The 21,926-nt window shown below is 34.6% G+C and overlaps 1 protein-coding gene across 1 annotated transcript; it reads left to right on the forward strand.

Moving 5' to 3' along the window:
- Positions 1 to 1,994: 1,994 nt before the first annotated feature.
- On the forward strand, positions 1,995 to 21,344 carry LOC106076907 (multiple epidermal growth factor-like domains protein 10; the record flags this gene model as incomplete). The annotated part of the gene is made up of 7 exons (XM_056029680.1): positions 1,995 to 2,166; positions 5,371 to 5,502; positions 6,967 to 7,101; positions 7,602 to 7,736; positions 19,185 to 19,319; positions 19,825 to 19,992; positions 20,775 to 21,344. Coding segments are annotated over 7 exons (1,047 nt in total), but the record flags the coding sequence as incomplete, so codon positions are not given.
- Between the last annotated feature and the right edge of the window lie 582 nt (positions 21,345 to 21,926).

The following is a 21,926-nucleotide window of genomic DNA, read 5'->3' on the forward strand; positions in this document are numbered from 1 at the left end:
ATAATAAAAATGGTAAAGAAAACAAAGAAACAACAGGGTTTAAAATTGTCAAAGGAAACAAAGAGACTACTGGGTTTAAAGTTGTCGTGGAAATCTCAAATACAATGAGCTTAATCTCGTTTCGAAACTTTTGAAGGTCGATGTTGATGTCTGAAATAACATATTTGTTTATAATTAATGATTTAAAAATGTATATTATACTCATGATATTTAAGTCGTGATATTTCAGTCATGATATTTCAGTCATGATATTTCAGTCATGATATTTCAGTCATGATAGTTCTGTGATATTTCAGTCATGATATTTCAGGCGTGATATTTCAGTCATGATATTTCAGTCATGATAGTTCAGTGATATTTCAGTCATGATATTTCAGGCATGATAGTTCAGTGATATTTCAGTCATGATAGTTCAGTCATGATAGTTCAGTGATATTTCAGTCATGATATTTCAGTCATGATATTTCAGTCAAGATAGTTCAGTCATGATAGTTCAGTGATAATTCAGTGTTTCTGTTACCAACATAGGACAATACTTAAAAAAACACAAAGGTTATAGGAAGCGCAGTTGTATAAATTACTTAGGATCAGTCTTGTAATTAAATGTGAAATAGATCTAAACTGACAGCAATAAATCTGTGTGATTCGAAATATTTCTACCAATCCTATCAATGTCCTGGACCAGCTAGACAAAAAGTCAAGGGGGAAAGAAGGGGGTATCTAAATGTTATTCTGATCACTTTTTTACTGCATGACAAAATGTATACGACTTGCAATAAATTTGAGCTCAGGGTACACGCTTCCTTAAGGGAACTAATTCAACCACATCTGCCAAGAACGTTTTTTCCCCTTGTTCGATGTCAAACAATATAATTAATTCCAATAGTTAATTAACGAATATTCACATTTGACTAGAGTAACACCTTTAGTAAAATCAATTAATTTAGAAAGCCTTCAGGATAGAAGACTAATGAGTAAAGTAGCAATTATACATAAAATACTGAAACAAAAACAAAATTTAATAAAATACTCAGAAAGACACAAAGATATCCATTATCATTTTCTCATTCCGTATGCTAGGACAAATTTGTACAAATGCTCCTTCTTCCCTTGCGCTATTAGAGCCAATACTGAACAATTGGCAACACGTAACACAGGCTGGATGGCTGCAAAGTTTTGCATGTGATGAATCATGCCCTGGCTGTTGAATCAGTTTGTTAAATTATTTTGCTTGTAGTAATAGGTGTGAAGTATCAAGTATCTGACATGTTTGTTTTTGTCTATTTATTTCGAAATTTACCAAAATCTTTCTTTTTTCATTTTCTTAGTTTTTTTTTTATGTTTCAATTATGTTGCCACCGCATTTTCCAGATTGCTTTCTTTTTGTTTTTCTCTTTATTAATAGCTTAAGGAGTATAATCACTATCTTTGAAAACAATCGAAGTGTCAAGAAAGAGAAGGTCATGTTGATATTTATATAATGCACAAATAATTTAGAGGGCGCATTGTAGTCAACACTCTGTCTGGCAAAAACTAAGGAACTCCTCAGTACTGCGAAAGAGATGAAGTTTGAACTGGTTCGGTCGTATCGTTAGACATGATTCACTGTCAAAAGCCATTCGCCAAGGCACATTAAAGGTAGCACAAGAAATGGTCATATAAAAGAAAAGGTGGCTGGACAATATAAACTAAAGAACTGGTCTCCATTGATATCCTGTTATAAACAGCTGCTGACCAGGAAAAATGGCGGTACTTGATTACGCGAAATGTCACAGCACCGTTACGTCGAAAGCTAAGGGAAAGACGAGAGGAGAGATGAGATGGTAATGAATGGAAGCTCAGCCGAGATCAAGTTAGAAAAAAAAAAAAGCTGTCTTAACGTTATGTGTGTGACTGTTTCTTCTTGTTACGATCTTTACAAAGATTACTTCGGAAAATCCCCATTACTTTTTAATAGCAAGAATGATAAAACTGTGAACTAGTGAATCTCCTTCACGCAGATCAAATCTTCCTTATTATCTTCTTTTTCAGCCTGCGATCAAGGCCACTACGGTGAGAACTGTGAGAAAACGTGTAGCACTAATTGCCTGGTACAGAAATGTAGCCCTGAGACTGGTCATTGTGACCTATGCCCACCTGGGTTTCAAGGGGATTTTTGTGATATAGGTAATACATACATATTCACATTTCATCGGTAAAAAAAAATGGTCTTGATGTAAATCACTTTACATAATAATATTAAATTGGACATCATTCATTATGAATAGGAGTGTTATAATTTTAAAAAAGTATAGGGGACGTAACTGCAAAAACAAACCTTTTTAGGGTGTAAGCCTCTTGTCGATTGGATCTGTAAAAGTGCTTCGTTGTTCTATATTTATAGTAAGTAACAACTTATTAACTTTTCGTCTTTTAACCGCCATCCCAAGTGGAAGAACAAGTGTTATGAATGGACCTTGTTCACCAATCGTAAACAAACAACATTTAGTCACGTGATAAAAAAATCTTTTATAAGTTTCGGATGTTCCTTCAGAGCTGAAGATAATTACTTCCTAGTCCAAGCCTCCCGCAGGACGACGGGGGATGGGAGGGGGCAGGGTTTGAACCCGGGACCATCGATGAATCTGAACGACAGTCCAGCGTGCAAACCGCACGACCAGGCAGTCATAATATTGATAAAGCAATGCAAAAAACGTATCATGTGATAGCCTATATGGATTAAATATTTTGTATAGAAGATTTAGAGAATCACAGGGCTAAATGTTGCTTGTTTACGATTGGTGCATGAGGTCCATTGGGTGATTGAGTAATTGACTGAATAAGTGAGCTAGGTCTTTGGTCTCTGTATTTGTATAGCCACCTCTAGGAACGAAGTAATTATCGGTCATCTTATAAAGATAATGAGATGGTAGCTATACTCGGAACGATGTCGCCAACAAAGCAGTTTGTCCCTTCTCCATGGATCTGATATATCACACAGGTGCCCATACAGATTGGAATCAGCGGTATCGCAGGCTCTGACAGTAAGGGGCGGATTGAAAATTTCGAGTAGGATGAGGCGATAAAATAATTTTTGTAATACATATATTATAGCTTTTATATAGCGCTCCTTTCATGCTTATAGCGTGCTCAGAGCGCTTTTGGTCCAATCTCATTTGTGGACCAGTTGGGGGGGGGGGGGGGAAGGAACTATCTAGGAGTTGGTTATCCTTGCTGCCTTTAGGCGCTCAGTAAACACAACTATGCCCGATTCGGGTGTCGAACCTCGAGCCCCCTTCTAGGTAGCCAAGCCAAGCCAAGTTCAAGCGCACTCGACCACGCTTCCCATATATATATATATATATATATATATATATATATATATATAAATATTTAAATATATTTAAACTAAAGTATACGTCTTTCTTTCTCAAGTCTCTTGTTAGTCTTCCGCTTTATCAACTTTCACATAAGAATTTATTAAATCTGAACTAAGGACAGACCATCTTATTATAACATCAGAATCCATTCAGCAACCATTAACCAAAACCATTCGCCCCTTGTATCTTATAGTTACGTACAGACTCCATGACATTGCTTCCCCCCCCCCCCCCCCCCCGAGAATGTCACGCAATAACGTGGTACCACACTTGTAGTTTCAAATCTGAGTTCTTAACTCTTTCTCTCCTAATCGACGATACCATCGTTGATTTTGACCTCATTAAGTTAAATTAATGTTTAATTTTATAAACTTGACTCTGAACTATATAAAAAGAGCATGCATTTCCCTTTAATTCTAGACCAAATAAAACATTTTCTGATAGAAAACAACAAAGCATAATATAACAGGGGTAGTGAAATAGTAATAAGGAAATGAAGAATTCCTTCAAAACGTGAAAAAATAATTGCGGAGAGAAAGAGTTAATAGTTCAGCCTCCTGCCTTTTTACATTTCTCCTACATATTTTTTTTTACAAAGCTTATATCAACCTACTCTGTCTGTCTGTCTGTAAGGTAAAAAGTTTGTACACGCTTATTTCTCCCACACCCAATCTCGGTTTAAGCAGAAATTTAGTACAACCAATTCTTTTACCTGACAACACAAGAATAAAAAAAAAATTAATTAATTGATAATTAATTATTTTTAGTTTTAAATCGTACTTGATAGATGGGGTGTTAAAAGTTGAATTAGTTCCCTTGAGGGCTCTTAAGCCCTGAGTGATTTTTTTTTTTACATGCATTTTTAAAAACAATCATTGAAACATTTACCAAAATATCCCCCTCTTCCCTGCCCTGGTCCAAACAAATGATAGGATTATAGGAAAAGCTAAAAAAAAAAAAACAAATGATAACAAGGTTACAAAGACAGCTTGTGTGGAAACACTAACTCAAAATCGGCCCCCGAAGAAGTCCACCCAGGCAGGTAAAAACGCAGGTTTCAATATTTTCTGAGAGAATATTAGAATAAAATTCTATTAAAGACAAATGACATAGATGAATGGAGAATGAAGGTTGACAGATCTTGTGTGGTGCCCCAGCGGTCCAGCACACTAAAGGATATGTGAATGTGAAGTTGGATGTGAACCTGGCCTAACTGATGTCTTATAATGAATATCTAATTGATCTATTTATTTTGTAAAGGGTCAGTCAAATCCTCAAATAAGTGACATTTCCGTACAAAAAAAAAAATTCCTTTAATTCAGAGTTTGGTTATGTATACGTAGTGAGCCAGTGCAGTGCACTCGATAATATGAAAAAGTACTTATTAATTGTTGTTTTAAATTATGCCCAACTTATATGCATACTAAATAGATTTTTTCTCTTTAAAAATAAAAGTAAAAAAAAAATTTTGTGTTAAAGTAGTATTTGACAGAACTTAGTTAATTTATCAATAAAAAATGTAAAAAATGTATTTTTTTTGACAAATCTAAAACCATTATTATAAATGTGTTAAAAAAAATGGTAAATGGATATCTCCCCTACTAAAGAGCCTTCCGTTTTTGTTGCTATTAATATTGAATAGTTGTAAAAGTGGTGTATTTTAATGGGAAAAACTGATTGCATAAGTGATTTAAAAAAATATATTTTTCGCTTTTAGAAAAGAAGGAAGGAGCCATTGCATCTGAACTTTGAACGATCTAAAATGTCATGATGTCGGATTTTCACGATCTTTTCTAGTTTACGAGATCTAAACAGGACGGACGAACGGACGGACGTAGGAACAGACATTGCACACAAAACTAATAGCGTCTTTTTCCCTTTCTGGGGCCGCTAACAATATTTTTAACCACACTGTTTAATATCTAGCTAATTAATGCAATTACACTTTTTATAAACTTTGGTGTTTTTTTGTTTTTTTTTTAAAGTAATTTTCATGTTTTTCTTGTCTCAGAATGTGATTATCGATTTTATGGCCACAATTGTGAAAAAATATGTTCGGGTTGGTGTTTGGGTGACTGTGACAAAGTTACTGGACTCTGTCTTTCTTGTATCCGTGGCCGACAAGGCGACTTGTGTACGGAACGTAAGTCCTTTTTTAGTTTAAGAACAATAGAGGATGGACAAATGTATCGACTCGTCCGCTAAGCAAATGTATTAGAGCATTACACGCTAAACTAGAGTTGCTCCTAGTGTGCTGAAAAAGCAAGAAATTAATTCCCAAAGATAAACATCAATTGTTCAAATTCTAGAGCTATTTTCGAGAACCATGGCTAGGGTTCAGGTTCCATCCATGAATTTGCAAGCTGAATAAAGGAATTATAAATACTTAATTTCAGAAAAAAAAAGCATAAAATTAATCGCAATAAACAAGATTACAAAGAGATGTAGTGTTATCACACAAACTCAGAGGCGCCCCCCCCCCCAATTGAATTCATCATAGAACTACGAATAATCAAGCCATAGTCTTGTTTTGATCGTTTAGAGTAATACAATTTTAGAAATCTTTTGGCGCTATTTTTCACATGAAAGCAAACAGTACAACGCTTTTCATTGACAAGACTCTTCTAACTCTTCTGGAATACGCAGAAAAGCGTTAACTGATCACTGAAGTTTGTATCAAACAATACTAATGTACGAATCTATGAATGAAGCTTAAGTTATTAATGAGGAAGTCTGTGACATTTTTAAAAAAAACTTACCTCCCCTGAATTTTTTCCATTGTAAAGTGGTGTACTTTTTTTGAAAAATATACTTGCATAAATAATTTTAAAAAAAACAAATGGTTCACTTTCGGACAACACAATAGTAGCTGTTGCATCAAAACTTTGAATGATCTAAAACATCATGATGTCCGATTTTCATTTTCTCTTCGAATTTCTGAGATCTGAACGGGACGAACGGACGGACACAAAACTAATAGCATCTATTTCCCTTTCGGGAGCCTCTAAAAATCGAAAAGGATTTTTTTTCAAACAGATGAGGAAAAAAAACACGTAGTCTTTCGAATGACTGACAAAGTTTTAAATATGTCTAATCCGTGCAGCAGAATGTGCAAATGTAGCTTCAATTTCTTTAACTGATACACGTCTTCTAGTTCTCCCTCTCTCTCTCTCTCTCCCTCTCTCTTTCTTTCTTTATCTCTCACTCTCACTTTGTTCTTTGTATAGGAATATTAAATTTGCCTAATTTTACATAGACTACTCAGACTTCGGGAATTTCCATAGACATAAATAAATATAGACTGGCCGAAGGAAGTAACTTTATGTAACTTGAAAACATGTATATCTATTGTATTCGGATTTCCGAATTATGATGAAAAATTGCATGATCTTCATTTTTAGAGATTAAACAAAACTACACTGCCTCCTTATTTACAATATATATATATAGGTGTGTGGCTGAAATAGATATGAATACTTAACTTTTATACTGCTCATAAATGCTGTATAATAAAGTGCACAAAATTGCAAGTCACAAATTTTTGTTTCATAAAACTCTTTAATCGGCCAGTCTATATTTATTTATGTCTATGGGAATTTCTATACAGCATGCAATAAAGGCTATCACGGACAGGACTGCTTGGATCCTTGTCCTAAAAACTGCTTTGACAATCAATGCGACACTTATTCCGGTACCTGTTGGCTATGTAAAGCTGGTTACTCTGGAGGTCTGTGTTTAGAAGGTCAGTCCTTGCATTTAGACTCGAATTAAATTAGAATTATTGTTGGCCTATACTTACCTTCGGTTTTTCTTATTTTCTAATAAAATCAAGAACCCTAGTGTTATGTTACTGTTTTAATAGCATGAAGGAACCTTTGTGTTATTTTACTGTTTTAATAACATCAAGGAACCTTCGTTTTATTTTTACTGCTTTAATTACATCAAGGAACCCTCGTTTTATTTTTCTGTTTTAATAACATCAAGGAACCCTCGTGTTATGTTCCCGTTTTAATAACATCAAGGAACCTTCGTGTTATTTTCCCGTTTTAATAACATCAAGGAACCTTCGTGTTATTTTCCTGTTTTAATAACATCAAGGAAACCTCGTTTTATTTTACTAAGTGTTAACAGCATTAAAAAAAGTTACTATTGATTTGCATTTGAATTGTGTCTGATTACTTTACTAAGTAGAATCCTGTCTGAGGATGGTGCAGTGTGTTATCCTTACAATATCTCTACCAGATTGCCCAATAGGTACCTATGGAAAATTATGTTTCGGAAAGTGTCATGAACGCTGTCGCAGCCATAAGTGTCACCCACAAACTGGACAATGCAACTCATGTGAGCCAGGGTACCAGGGTCTTTATTGTGAAATACGTAAGTTTGTATCCAACGTGACCAGGTGTATGTCTATAAGGCAGAAGACAGTAAAAAAAAATGGGATAACATTAAAACCTTGGAACACCCATACAAGACTTCTGCAACAGTTATAACACTGAAATGACAGCCATCTGTCTTGGAAGACAATGGAGGCACCCAGACGAGTCTCCAGGGCGCATAAAATAAAGAGGTCATGGCTTAAATAAAGAGGTCATGGGTGGTCCATACATCATAGTCCCTCTCTTGACCTTGCTGATGTGATCCATAGGAACATTTGGCACCAACTCAGTTGTAGAAGCTGACAGAGTGAATGCCCATAGTTGATACTCCATTTCGGGGGCCCACCCCCGGGCTACGCCCATGATATATATATATATATATATATATATATATATATATATATATATATATATATATATATATATATATATATATATCGCTCTTTTCGTTTTTAATAGATAAGAATGTATCGACTTTGGGTAAACCATTTTCGCAAAACTAATTTTATTTTCGTAGCGAAACTGAAATAACGTGAAAGGATCATTAGCTACGTTTAACATACATCTAAATCCAATCCACTAGATTATTCAAAAGCAAATGTTTTAATTAAAAAAAAAAATGGATTTAAGCCTATTAGCTATTTTGATTTGATAGCTTCATTCACACTATTTTTACATTGACACATTCGCTTTACTTATTACATTATTATTTCGTTTAATTGTTTACAAAACACTCTCAGTGACTATATCGACAGTAATGCGCAAATAAAGACCCGCGGGTCGCGGGTAACATATGTCTAGTCTATATTATAAAGTAGAATGTGAGGGGTATGTATGTATGTATGTATGTATGTATGTATGTATGTTACTTATAGACATCAAAACCGCTTGACCAATCTTGATAAAACTAGGCAGGAATGTTCCTTGGGTACCAACTTAGACCTTAGTGAATGTATTGTAGCCCTAAAACAAATGTAAGACCCTCAACAAAAATAAAGTTGTCCGACTCTATTACAGCTATAGTATTTTATGGATCTAGGCCATGTCTACAATGTTGACATGAGAAAAGATAGAAAGGATTTAGACCTAGATCTAATTTTAAGAAATACACTTTGCGCAGATAGTTTTTTACTTTGACACATGAAAAGACAAAAGAAGATCCATTGATTTCATTATATAATTAAATTAACCTTCAATTTTGTGTTTCAAAAGCATTTTTTACATAAATTAGTTCCTGATATCTGTGACTACAGATTTCCTGACGAACATTCTTTCATTAGACAATACCGTAATGAATCGCGTACTAAAAATTAATTCGTTTAATTGTTTACTTAATAATCCCATCCCTAGATCTAAAACTCTAATTCAACTCTAAGATGATAAAACTTCTCTTCGCACAGATAGTTTTATACTTAAACACATAAATATATTAATTAAAGTCCATTCATTTCATATTTTGATCAAATAAACATTCAAATTTGGTTTTCTAAAGCTACATTCATCTACGAAAGCTGCGAAGCCGAGTTAAAGGCCTAGATCTATATTCATTCATGAATCGCGTACTAAAAAAATGCTAGATCTAAATTGGCTCTCATTTGAGACAACATAATTTTGTAATTTTACACATGAACATACATTATTTAATGAAAATTAACCTTCAAATTTGAACCTTCAAATTTGAGTTTACAAATCATTTTTTACATAAAATCGTTCGCTATAAATGCGAATAGCTTTAGCCGCATTGACACACTTTTCCATGGCTCGCGCGCACCATTACTTGACTTCATTACAACATAGCTACACATTTCTATTTACCGTGTTGACATTTTTCATTCATATCGCGCACCAAAAAGGTCACGCATGCGCTATAGATGTGAATGGCTTTAGCGTGTTGATCTACATCTAAATAGGTCGACCCAAGCTTAAAGTGTTTATTTATAGACTAGACTACTATGGCATCCGTATTTTTTTAGAGTCTAGATCTAGATCTAAATAAAATTAAACTAACAATGTTATATTATCAGTTACATTTGCTTTAATTATAAAATATATTTTATCGCTTTTTTTTTGTCACCAAGGCGACGCGTCATGAACTCACAGAGCTACAAAAAAAAAACAACAACAGATGTTGACATTTGAATAATAAATTGAATAATTAAACTCTATTTTGCGTTATTTATTAATTTAAATCAATGATAGTTCAATATAGCCTACTCTCTTATATATGTGACTATACTTTTTTATTAACCATGCACATTTTTAAAATAGATCTAAAAGCTTTAATTTCGTTGATAGATCTAGATCTAATAAACTATTTTCTTCTCATTTAGAGACTGGAACTCTCATATTTCTAAAGATAACTTTTCAGTTTCAGACGTGAGTCTATTCAATAATTTCTAAAACGTAAACAAGACAGCGAGCTCACTATCTTTACTGATTATAGATCTACAATATTCTGCTGAAAAACATTTAAACTACTATTGGTAGCGACCGAAAGTCTACATATAGCGTAAATAATTGAAGATAATCTACATATAGATGTAATTGTAGGTCTATAATATAGATCTGTAACAATTATTCTACACTTGGGTCCAGTTGGGTAAACCATGGTTACCATCTATGTTTAGATTATACTAGATCTAGATATAGAGATCTACTTATCAAAGTGAATGGCTTTAGCGTGTTGACATATATACTGATTTAGAGCTACGTCAACACAAGCTCAAAGTGTTTTAGTCATTGACGAATTTGATCACAATCTATTATATGAATCTCTGTCTCTGTGTCTTTCTCGAAAGAACTATAAAGTTCAACTATTATACATGTTTGTATAGACAAAAGGGAAACAAATGTGCAGATATCTATAGGAAATTAGCAATGAATATAAATTTATACTAGATATCGTCTGCATGTAACAATTGATATGAAATTTTCTCACTGGGATAGTAAGAATCTATTATAAGCGATTGATCCACACATTTAGGCCTACTCGGCTATGGAAAGACACGGGTCATCATGTGAATAATCAAATAATGTATTCTGCAATTATTGCTAAATTGTGTATATTTCTGTTTGAAAAAAATAGTCTTATCATTGCTTTATCGTTATTTGAAACGTATGTGATTTTTTCGAACGTTGAAGCCTACCTTTTGGATTGGTAAAAAAGAAAATCGGAGGTGAGAAAACTGTTTGTGTTAACAGGCTATTCAATAAAACGTCACTTATTCAACTTTTTTATTTTATGTTCATTATGCCACCAAAAAAAAGATGTATTGGAAAAATTACACCTAGGGCAAAAAAAATGGCTCTACAACGCAGCACTGAAGGTGAAAATAGAAGGCAACAAAGACTTGGACATAACAGGGAGAGGAATTTCGCTGCAAGGCTGCATGAATCAGAAGAAGAGCGATCCAGTAGACTACAAGAGAACAGAGAGAGAACTGTGACTTTAAGACAAAAAGAATCAGAAGAAGAGCGATCCAGTAGACTACAAGAGAACAGAGAGAGAACTGTGACTTTAAGACAAAAAGAATCAGAAGAAGAGCGATCCAGTAGGCTACAAGAGAACAGAGAGAGAAATGTGACTTTAAGACAAAAAGAATCAGAAGAAGAGCGATCCAGTAGGCTACAAGAGAACAGAGAGAGGAATGTGACTTTAAGACAAAAAGAATCAGAAGAAGAACGATCCAGTAGGCTACAAGAGAACAGAGAGAGAAATGTGACTTTAAGACAAAAAGAATCAGAAGAAGAGCGATCCAGTAGACTACAAGATAACAGAGAGAGAAATGTGACTTCAAGGCTGCATGAATCAGAAGAAGAAAGGTCATCTAGACTTGAATTAAGGCGTTTTAATAGGTTAGCTGAAACGTCTGAACATCAGCAAATCAGGCTTTCTGGAATTAAAAATGCTACAAGTGTGTCACGGGCACGTGAACAACTGAGCGATTTAAAAGGACTTGCCTTTAATTACAACTCCCTATACGATTACTCCAAGCATCCAAAAGTAGAACTAGGGAAAATGAATGTTCAATGTAGACATTGTCATGCTTTAAAATGGAGGGAAGAAACCCCCGGCATGTGCTGTTCCAATGGCAAGGTTAAACTGTCATCTCTCCAGCCACCACCAGAGCCTTTAAAATCTCTAATGTCTGAAAAAACAGCCAAAGCAAGGCATTTTCGTCAACAGATAAGAAAATACAATTCGTGTTTCCAAATGACATCATTTGGCGCTAAAAAAATTCAAGAGCCTGGGTTTATGCCAACTTTTAAGGTGCAAGGTCAAGTCTACCATTCTATTGGATCATTGTTGCCATTGCCCAACGAGCGAGCTCAATTCCTACAAATATATTTTATGGGAAACAGCAATGAAGAAGCTTCGCATAGAAACACCCTGATACCTAACACGCAACTAGACATAATAGTTGACCTGCAGCAGCTTCTACACCAACATAACCCTTATGTTCAATTCTTTAAAACAAGTTTAGACAAAATGCCAACTGATGACTATAAGGTAATTATTAGAGCTGATAGAGTACCCAGTACAGAACATCCTAGACGCTTTAATGCTCCGATTATTGATGAGGTGGCCATTGTGATGGTAGGAAATGAATTTGGAAAACGAGATATAGTACTTGAGAGGAGAAACAACACCTTGCAAAGAGTTGCAGAGACTCACAGGTCATACGATGCTTTGCAGTACCCAATCATCTTTTGGCAAGGTGAAGATGGATACCACTTTGGAATTCCGCAGGTTGATCCTTTAACCGGAGTCCCTGTTCCAAAGAAGAAAGTGTCCGCAATGGATTACTATGCATTTAGGATAATGCAGCGAGAAGGCGAAGTCAATCACATCTTAATGTGTCAACATCTTTTCCATCAATACATCGTAGATATGTATGCTAAGATTGAAAGCGAGAGGTTATTGTTCATTCGATTAAACCAAAAGAAACTTCGAACAGACGAATATATTCACTTGAAAGATGCCATTGAAAATGATGCCGATCCAAATGAATTAGGTAAAATGGTAATTCTACCTTCTTCTGTTACTGGTAGTCCCCGACACATGCATGAATACACCCTGGATGCAATGACATTTGTGCGTAACTATGGTCGACCAGATTTGTTCATTACATTTACGTGCAATCCGGCTTGGTCAGAAATAAAGGAGACACTATTAGATGAACAGAAACCAACTGACCGTCATGACATACTGGCACGTGTTTTTAAGAGAAAACTGGCAAAAATGATAGAAGTAATCACAAAATCGCAAATCTTTGGTGAAACTAGATGCTGGATGTACAACATTGAATGGCAAAAGCGGGGCCTTCCACACTCCCACATTCTCATTTGGCTCAAAAATAAAATAAAACCCACTGACGTCGATAGCATCATCAGTGCTGAGATTCCGAACCCTCAAGAAGATCCTCTACTTTTTGATATCGTGACAAAGAATATGATCCATGGTCCGTGTGGAGGTTTTAACAGTATCTCACCCTGCATAATAGAAGGAAAATGTTCCAAAAAATTTCCAAGAAGATTAATTCAAGAAACGCAATCAAGTGAAGATGGATATCCATTGTACAGGAGAAGGAAGCCAGGAGATGGAGGATACACCGCGAAAATCAAGAAACTAAATGGAAATATTTGGCAGGAAATAATAATTGACAACAGATGGGTTGTTCCTTATAATCCTCTGCTAATTAAAATGTTTTGTGCTCACATTAATGTAGAATTTTGTCACTCAGTGAAATCTATCAAATATATTTTTGAGTATGTCAACAAAGGTAGTGACCAGGCGATGTTCGGATTGCACAAAAGTGGACCAAATTTGGATGAAATTGAATCCTTTCAATCTGGAAGATACATCAGCTCCAATGAAGCTGTTTGGCGGATATTGGGATTCTCAATACACGAACGTCACCCAACTGTGGTACATCTTAGTGTGCACTTAGAAAATGGTCAAAGAATGTATTTTGATGCAGCTAGCTTAAAAGAAAAGTTACAGTCGCCACCAAAATCTACCATTCTTGCATTTTTTGAGCTGTGTCAGAGTGATCCTTTTGCGCAAACATTGCTTTACTGTGACGTACCAAAATATTACACATGGAATACATCCCAAAAATGTTTCAGTAGAAGAAAGCAAGGTATTGATGTCAAAGATCATCCAGGAGTAAAAATGAGTGATGCCCTTGGACGAGTCTACACTGTGCATCCAACAAATGCAGAATGCTTTTATCTGCGCATGCTCCTTCATGTTGTAAAAGGCCCGACCTCTTTTACTAATTTAAAAACTGTTGAAGGTGTGGTGTGCCAAACCTTTCGAGAGGCTTGCCAAAAACGAGGCATGTTAGACAACGATGAGCATTGGGAAGCAGCTCTGGCCGAGGCTGCTCAGACAGGGACAGCACAGAGAGTACGCCATCTTTTTGCTCTTTTGTTGACAACATGTGGATTATCAAATCCACTTGATCTTTGGGAAAAGTATAAAAATGCACTGAGTGATGACATACTTCTACAAAAGAGAAGAGAAAATCCAGATATTCTAATTGATTTTTCAAACATAATATATGATGAGGCCTTGATTGCCCTGGAAGACCTATGTTTAACAATGGCTGGAAAAGACCTGAAACATGTAGGCTTAAAATCACCCGAAAGAAATGCTTTTTGCAGAGAATTACTGCGTGAGCGTAGTTTTAATATTGATGACCTTTCCAATTTCATCACTGAAAATGAACCGAAATTGGTGCCAGAGCAAAGAAAAGCATATGATACTATACAAAATTTAATTACTGACAAGAAAGGTGGAATAGTTTTCCTGGATGCACCAGGGGGAACAGGCAAAACATTCCTCATTAATCTTCTTCTTGCTAAAGTCAGGCAACAAAACAAGATTGCACTTGCAGTGGCTTCATCTGGTATTGCAGCTACACTCCTTCAAGGGGGTAGGACAGCACATTCTACCTTCAAGCTACCACTAAACTTGGCTCATGGTGATACTCCTGTTTGTGACATATCCAAAGACTCTGGCCAGGCAAAAATTCTTCAGATTTGCAGTTTAATAGTATGGGATGAATGTACTATGTCTCACAAAAGGGCTCTTGAAGCAGTAGATATGTTAATGCAAGATTTGAAAAATAGCAAAGCATTAATGGGCGGAGTAGTTGTCATGTTAGCTGGTGACTTTAGACAAACCCTACCAGTAATTCCAAAGTCAACTCCTGCAGATGAGCTCAACGCCTGTCTTAAAGCTTCATACCTCTGGAAGTATGTCGAAAAAATAACCCTTAAGACAAATATGAGAGTTCAACTTTCTGAAGATCAAAATGCTGCTAATTTTTCTAAACAACTATTAACAATTGGAGACGGCAAAGTTCCCATTGATTCAAATGGATTTATAAATTTTCCTTCACAGTTTTGCAACATAGTCAAGTCTCTCGAAGTGTTAAAATCTAATGTTTTCTGTAATTTACCAGAAAATTTCAGAAACCATGAGTGGCTGTGTGAACGAGCTATTCTTGCACCTACAAATGACTCTGTTAATAGAATCAACATCGACATTTTAAACCAGCTGCCTGATGATTGCAAACTTTACAAATCGATTGACAGTACCTTAGACCCTGCACAAGCTTTATATTATCCTGCAGAATTTCTGAATTCTTTGGAACCACCAGGACTTCCACATCACAATCTTCAACTCAAAATTGGTGCTCCGATCATTCTCCTTAGAAATCTTGATCCTCCAAAGCTCTGCAATGGAACCCGTTTAGTCATTAAAAATCTTTTTTCAAACCTTATTGAAGGAACCATTCTGACTGGCTGTGCCAAGGGAGAAGATGTTTTTATACCTAGAATTCCTCTCATACCATCTGATCTGCCCTTTGAATTTAAGCGTTTGCAGTTTCCAGTTCGGCTCGCATTTGCAATGACAATAAACAAAGCACAGGGGCAGTCACTGAAAGTTGCAGGAATCAACCTGGAATCCCCCTGCTTCTCTCATGGCCAACTTTACGTTGCATGTTCCCGTGTGGGTTCTCCACGAAATCTGTTTGTATTTGCTGCTGAGCACAAAACCAAAAACATAGTATATCAACAGGCTTTATGTTAAAATGATCAACTCAGAGAAACAGCTCTGGCTGTAACAGCACACAGAGTTTGACTTTTGTGTACACATCGTATGGATAGTTTGATTCACTTCATCTGTGGGGATACTTTAGCAAACTATGAACCAGACTTTCGAGCTGATTACTTAAACACGATATAAAGGGAAGCTTTTACTCCACTGGCTAAGGTTTCTTGAACAATGGAATAAACAGATCTAAATAGAAACTTGAAATCACCGAACAGAAATGTAGGCTAACATTATCATAGACTATCTTTTTTTTAATTACTAGATGAATTGATATACTTCTTAAATAAATTACCATCTTTTGTTCACGTCATTAAGTATTCAAGCGGAATTAATGCATGTTATTTGTAGGGGAAAAAACCCGAGCAAAGCCGGGTAAAATTAAAGCTAGTATATTATAAAGTAAAATGTGAGGGGTATGTATGTATGTATGTATGTATGTATGTTACTTATAGACATGAAAACCGCTCGACCAATCTTGATAAAACTAGGCAAGAATGTTTCTTGGGTACCAACTTAGACCGTAGTGTATGTATTGTAGCCCTAAAACAAACTTAAGACCCTCAAAAAAAATAAAGTTATCCGACTCTATTACAGCTATAGTATTTTATGGATCTAGGCCATGTCTACAATGTTGACATGAGAAAAGATAGAAAGGATTTAGACCTAGATCTAATTTTAAGAAATACACTTTGCGCAGATAGTTTTTTACTTTGACACATGAAAAGACAAAAGAAGATCCATTGATTTCATTATATAATAAAATTAACCTTCAATTTTGTGTTTCAAAAGCATTTTTTACATTAATTAGTTCCTTATATCTGTGATTACAGATTTCCTGACGAACATTCTTTCATTAGACAATTCAGTAATGAATCGCGTACTAAATATTAATTCGTTTAATTGTTTACTTTATAATCCCATCCCTAGATCTAAAACTCTAATTCAACTCTAAGATGATAAAACTTCTCTTCGCACAGATAGTTTTATACTTTAACACATAAACATATTAATTAAAGTCCATTCATTTCATATTTTGATCAAATAAACATTCAAATTTGGTTTTCTAAAGCTACATTCGTTTACGAAAGCTGCGAAGCCGAGTTAAAGGCCTAGATCTATATTCATTCATGAATCGCGTACTAAAAAATTATTTCGTTTTATTGTTACTTTATAATCCCATCCCTAGATCTAAAACTCTAATTCAACACTAAGATGATAAAACTTCTCTTCGCACAGATAGTCTTATACTTTAACACATAAACATATTAATTAAAGTCCATTCATTTCATATTTTGATCAAATAAACATTCAAATTTGGTTTTCTAAAGCTACATTCATTTACGAAAGCTGCGAAGCCGAGTTGAGATAGGCCTAGATCTATATTCATTCATGACTCGCGTACTAAAAATTATTTCGTTTAATTGTTTTCTTTATAATCCCATTTATTTAACAAAGCTATCGCTCTTTTCGTTTTTAATAGATAAGAATGTATCGACTTCGGGTAAACCATTTTCGCAAACCTAATTTTATTTTCGTAGCGAAAGAGAAATAACGTGAAAGGATCATTAGCTAAGTTTAACATACATATAAATCCAATCCACTAGATTATTCAAAAGCATTTTTTACATAAATTAGTTCCTGATATCTACAGATTTCCTGGCGAACATTCTTTCATTAGACATTACCAAATGGTTACACATTAACACATCTCTCTTCTGAGGTCTGAGTCTATTCCTAGGCCTAGGTCTAAAACTCTTACTGAACTCTAAGATGATAAAACTTCTTTTCGCAATGATAGTTTTATGCTTTAACACATAAACATACTAATTATTGCCCATTCATTTGATATTTTAATCAAATTAACAATCAAATTTGTTTTTCTAAAGCATTTTTAATACATTCGTTCGCTGTTCGCTAAAGCTGCGTAGCCGTGTTGAGATAGGTCTATATTCATTCATGAAAAAAAGTTCACGCATGCGCGGCACAGAACTCTAGATTAGTGTAGATTTAGATCTACGTCTACCTCAAGACCTACTTTATACTTTATACACATGAGCATACAAAATTTAGTCTATTCATCTCAAATTTTAATCAAATATATGTAGGCCTACAAGCAAATGTTTTAATTTGAAAAAAAAATGGATTTAATTAAGCCTATTAGCTATTTTGATTTAATAGCTTCATTCACACTTTTTTTACATTGACACATTCGCTTTACTTATTACATTATTATTTCGTTTAATTGTTTACAAAACACTCTCAGTGACTATATCGACAGTAATGCGCAAATAAAGACCCGCGGGTCGCGGGTAACATATGTCTAGTATATATATATTGCCCAGTAAGGCAATTCATCTAGGCTAGGGATACTCTGAATATTTATATTGATACTTTTCTCCATATTCAGGCTCTCTGCAAACTGCACTACACCACATAACCAATCTAAAGAACTGCACAACTCAGGGCTCCAAAGTAACAGTTTCATTTCAAATGGAGAGGGGGCACGTGGTGTCTGGCAGCATATGCGTCTCCCAGATCGAGACGATCCCTGGTGGCGGTTGAGGAGGTCAGACTAGGCAATCGTTGCGCAGCGTAGGACGGAACATTGTCCTGTGGTGGCATACTTTTCCCGGTTCCTTCCGAACTATGATTCCCGATGCCGTCACGGTAGAGAGAGCGCCGAAACAGTGTCGCATATTTTGTACGAGTGTCCCTAAATTCCAAAGTTAATTGGGTGTTTTTTTGCCGGCCGTTGACTTGTAGCACCAAACTTCTGGTAGACAATCGCTGTAGGCGTGTTGTATCTTAACTAATAAATCATGAAATAACTTAAACACCTTCTTTGTCACCAAAACTGAACAAAACTGTTACTATAATATAGACAAAGTCCAGCTGACCTTGCAATACAATGAATGTACTAGACTAACTCACTACAATAACACAACCTGGCTCATGCCCTGCCCCCCCCCCCAACCCTGCCTTCCCCGTCGTTGTGCGGGAGGTTTGGACTAAAGAGTAAATAATTAACTCCGAAACATGATAAACATTTTACAAACCTTGTATTTGTTTGAATTTATTTAATGTAACAATGTATTAATGAGATAATAGTGTATTATTTGAGATAATAGTGTATTATTTGAAATAATAGTGTATTATTTGAGATAATAGTGTATTATTTGAGATATCAATGTAAAATTGAGCTTTACGTTAAAATATATATCTACTTGTTGTATTCATTTAGCGTTACGTAACATATCACTAACTCATAATTTTCGACAATATATAGCTTGTTGTTATCTTCTGTACTTTTTTTCTTAGCATGTCATTTACATTTTTTTGGCGAGAACTGTTCTCAAAAATGCAGTGATCACTGCCTAAATACAAGCTGTCATCCAGTAACTGGCTCCTGTTTGATTTGTTTGCCTGGATTTACTGGGAAGTTTTGTCAGAATGGTAATTATATATATATTGCTACACGCAAGGCTTGTAAAGTATATAAAGTATATATATATATATATATATATATATATATATATATATATATATATATATAGATAGATATAGATAGATAGATAGATAGATAGATATTGAAACGTAAAATAAAAAGATGGAAGATTTTTTTTAAGATTTTGAAATGTTAAGACAAAAAAAAAACATGTTCAAGGACGTCTTAAGAAAAATAAAGTTGTTGACAACTAAATAATACAAATGACTTTGTATTACTATCAAAAGAGTTCAGAAATTCGATTCTATAGTGCTAAAATATGCATACAAATGAAAAGTTTATATTTGTTGTAAAATATTTTACTTATCAATGCTTCCATTATTCTGCAAAGAAAACAAACACTGTTAAATGTAAAATGTATATAAATTGAAGAAGTTTTAAAATTACGTTACAGAGCTATATGAAAAAAATGTGGACTCACTTATTTCTGTTTCCTATAAATTATTGGCATAGCTTGTCCAGCAAATTTTTATGGCGACGATTGTGAACTCCGCTGTAGTCCTGATTGTATGGTGAACAGTTCGTCCCCGTCAGACGTCTGTCATCCTGTGACTGGGGCGTGTTTACATGGACAGCTAGCTCAACACTCTGATGATGCCACGAAGGCAATTAACTTGACAGGTTTGTGAAAAGCATGTGTTTTTTTTAAATTTATTAAAACGTTTTAAAAGTTGTCACAGTGACTATTTATTTCAATTAATTAATATTTCATCAACTAATTCATTTAATGCCAACTACTTAATTTCTTGTTAGCTAATTCATTTAATGCAACTAAATTATTTCATGTTAATAATGTAATACTTCGTAAACTAATTCATTTAATGCCAACTATTTAATTTCTTGTTAGCTAATTCATTTAATGCAACTAATTCATTTCATGTTAATAATGTAAATCTTCGTAAACTAATACATTTCATGTCAACTAAATCAATTGCATTTCAACTTATATCTCTCATTTCATCTAATTCGTTTTTTGCCACCTTTTTAGTTTGATTTTCATTTAAAATACCAACTATGTAGCTCCATATTTTCATAAAATGTCAAAATGGGCCTACACATTTAAGCTAAAACATTTATCATAAAGTCAAACGTAACTTAACTGTTTCTCTCCTAATCCACGATACCATCGTTTATTTTGACCTCATTAAATTTAATTAATGTTTAATTTTTGAAACTTGACTTTGAATTATATAAAAAGAGCATGCATTTCCCTTTAATTCTACACCAAATACAACATTTTCTGATAACAAACAAACAAAGCTATTGAAGCCCAATCATAACAGGGGTAGTGAAATAGTAATGAGCAAATGAAGAATTCCTTCAAAACATGGGAAAATAATTACGGAGAGAAAGAGTTAAACGCTGTCAAATTTTATAGGGAATACTTTTGTTCTCACATTCAGGACTGTGGATTGGCGTTGCTTGTGCTATCACCTTCCTCGCAAGTGTACTGGGTCTTGTCTGCTTCTATAAACGGAAAAGTATCATTCATCTGATGTTCATCCTATTGCAAGGAAAAGATCAAGACACGGAGACATCTGTATTCGCTGAACAGGAAGAACACCATGTTTAAATAGTAGAATAGACAGTCGTATAATTTATGTATTTTGATAGAAGTCTAATTCATAAAGCGCTGGTTGTGAATGTGTATGTGTTTCGTGAATTAATGTTGTTCGAATTTTTCATCAATATTGTTTTTGTACAGTAGTTACGCTGAGGTTGTCAATTGTAGTCAAATTGAATTTCCATTAGATTGGATCAATAAAACTATTTTATCTTATCTTATCTTATCTTAGGTGGATTTCTGGGGCTAACGCTCCAGAAAGTTGATTTTGTTAAACCTTTGTACTCAATGGTGTTTTTAATACAACTTGAGCAAATTTAATTTTAAAATAGGAATGATCTTAGTTTGAATGTAGAAGGACAAGTGTTAATCGATTAGAACAAACTAGAACTCACTTGAAAACTACAATAAAGAAAAGTTCTTCTGTCATTCAGTCTTATTAAAACTGTTTTTTTCTATTGTTTTTTACTTGGCGCAACTTTCTTGTTTATAGCATGCTCAATGCTCTATCTCTGTTTGGGACCAGTGGGGAGGGGTAACTCGGAGAAGATTTCCGGACTGCTTTTAGGCGCTTTGCAAACACAAATCAGCTTGAGACGGGACTCGATCTTGAGCCCTCTTGTTAGCCAAACGGTTTTGGCCACTGAGCCACACATCTAAGTCAAACATCAATTGATTTTGTTCAGTTGTTACGTCCCTTGGTATGCCCCATACCAGTGTGCCTACAATGTAAGGTTATGAATTCATAATGATTGCAGTACTTCCCTACTCACGTTACTAAATACTGATGTATCACTAAGACTTTTCTTTAGAAAATAATGTTTGAAAACTAGCTTGTGTAGTTGTACATAAGAGGAGTTTTAAATTAATAGCCATGTAGAAAGTGCATTGAAACTTTAAAGAAACTTCTTGTGTGCATGATGTAAAATTATTTTGAAAAGATTCGAAATAGATCGTGACGTAGTCTAGCTCCTAAATCCACAAAAACTCT

This window comes from Biomphalaria glabrata, chromosome 5 (genome assembly GCF_947242115.1).
Source record: "Biomphalaria glabrata chromosome 5, xgBioGlab47.1, whole genome shotgun sequence".
NCBI classification, from domain to species: Eukaryota; Metazoa; Mollusca; class Gastropoda; family Planorbidae; genus Biomphalaria; species Biomphalaria glabrata.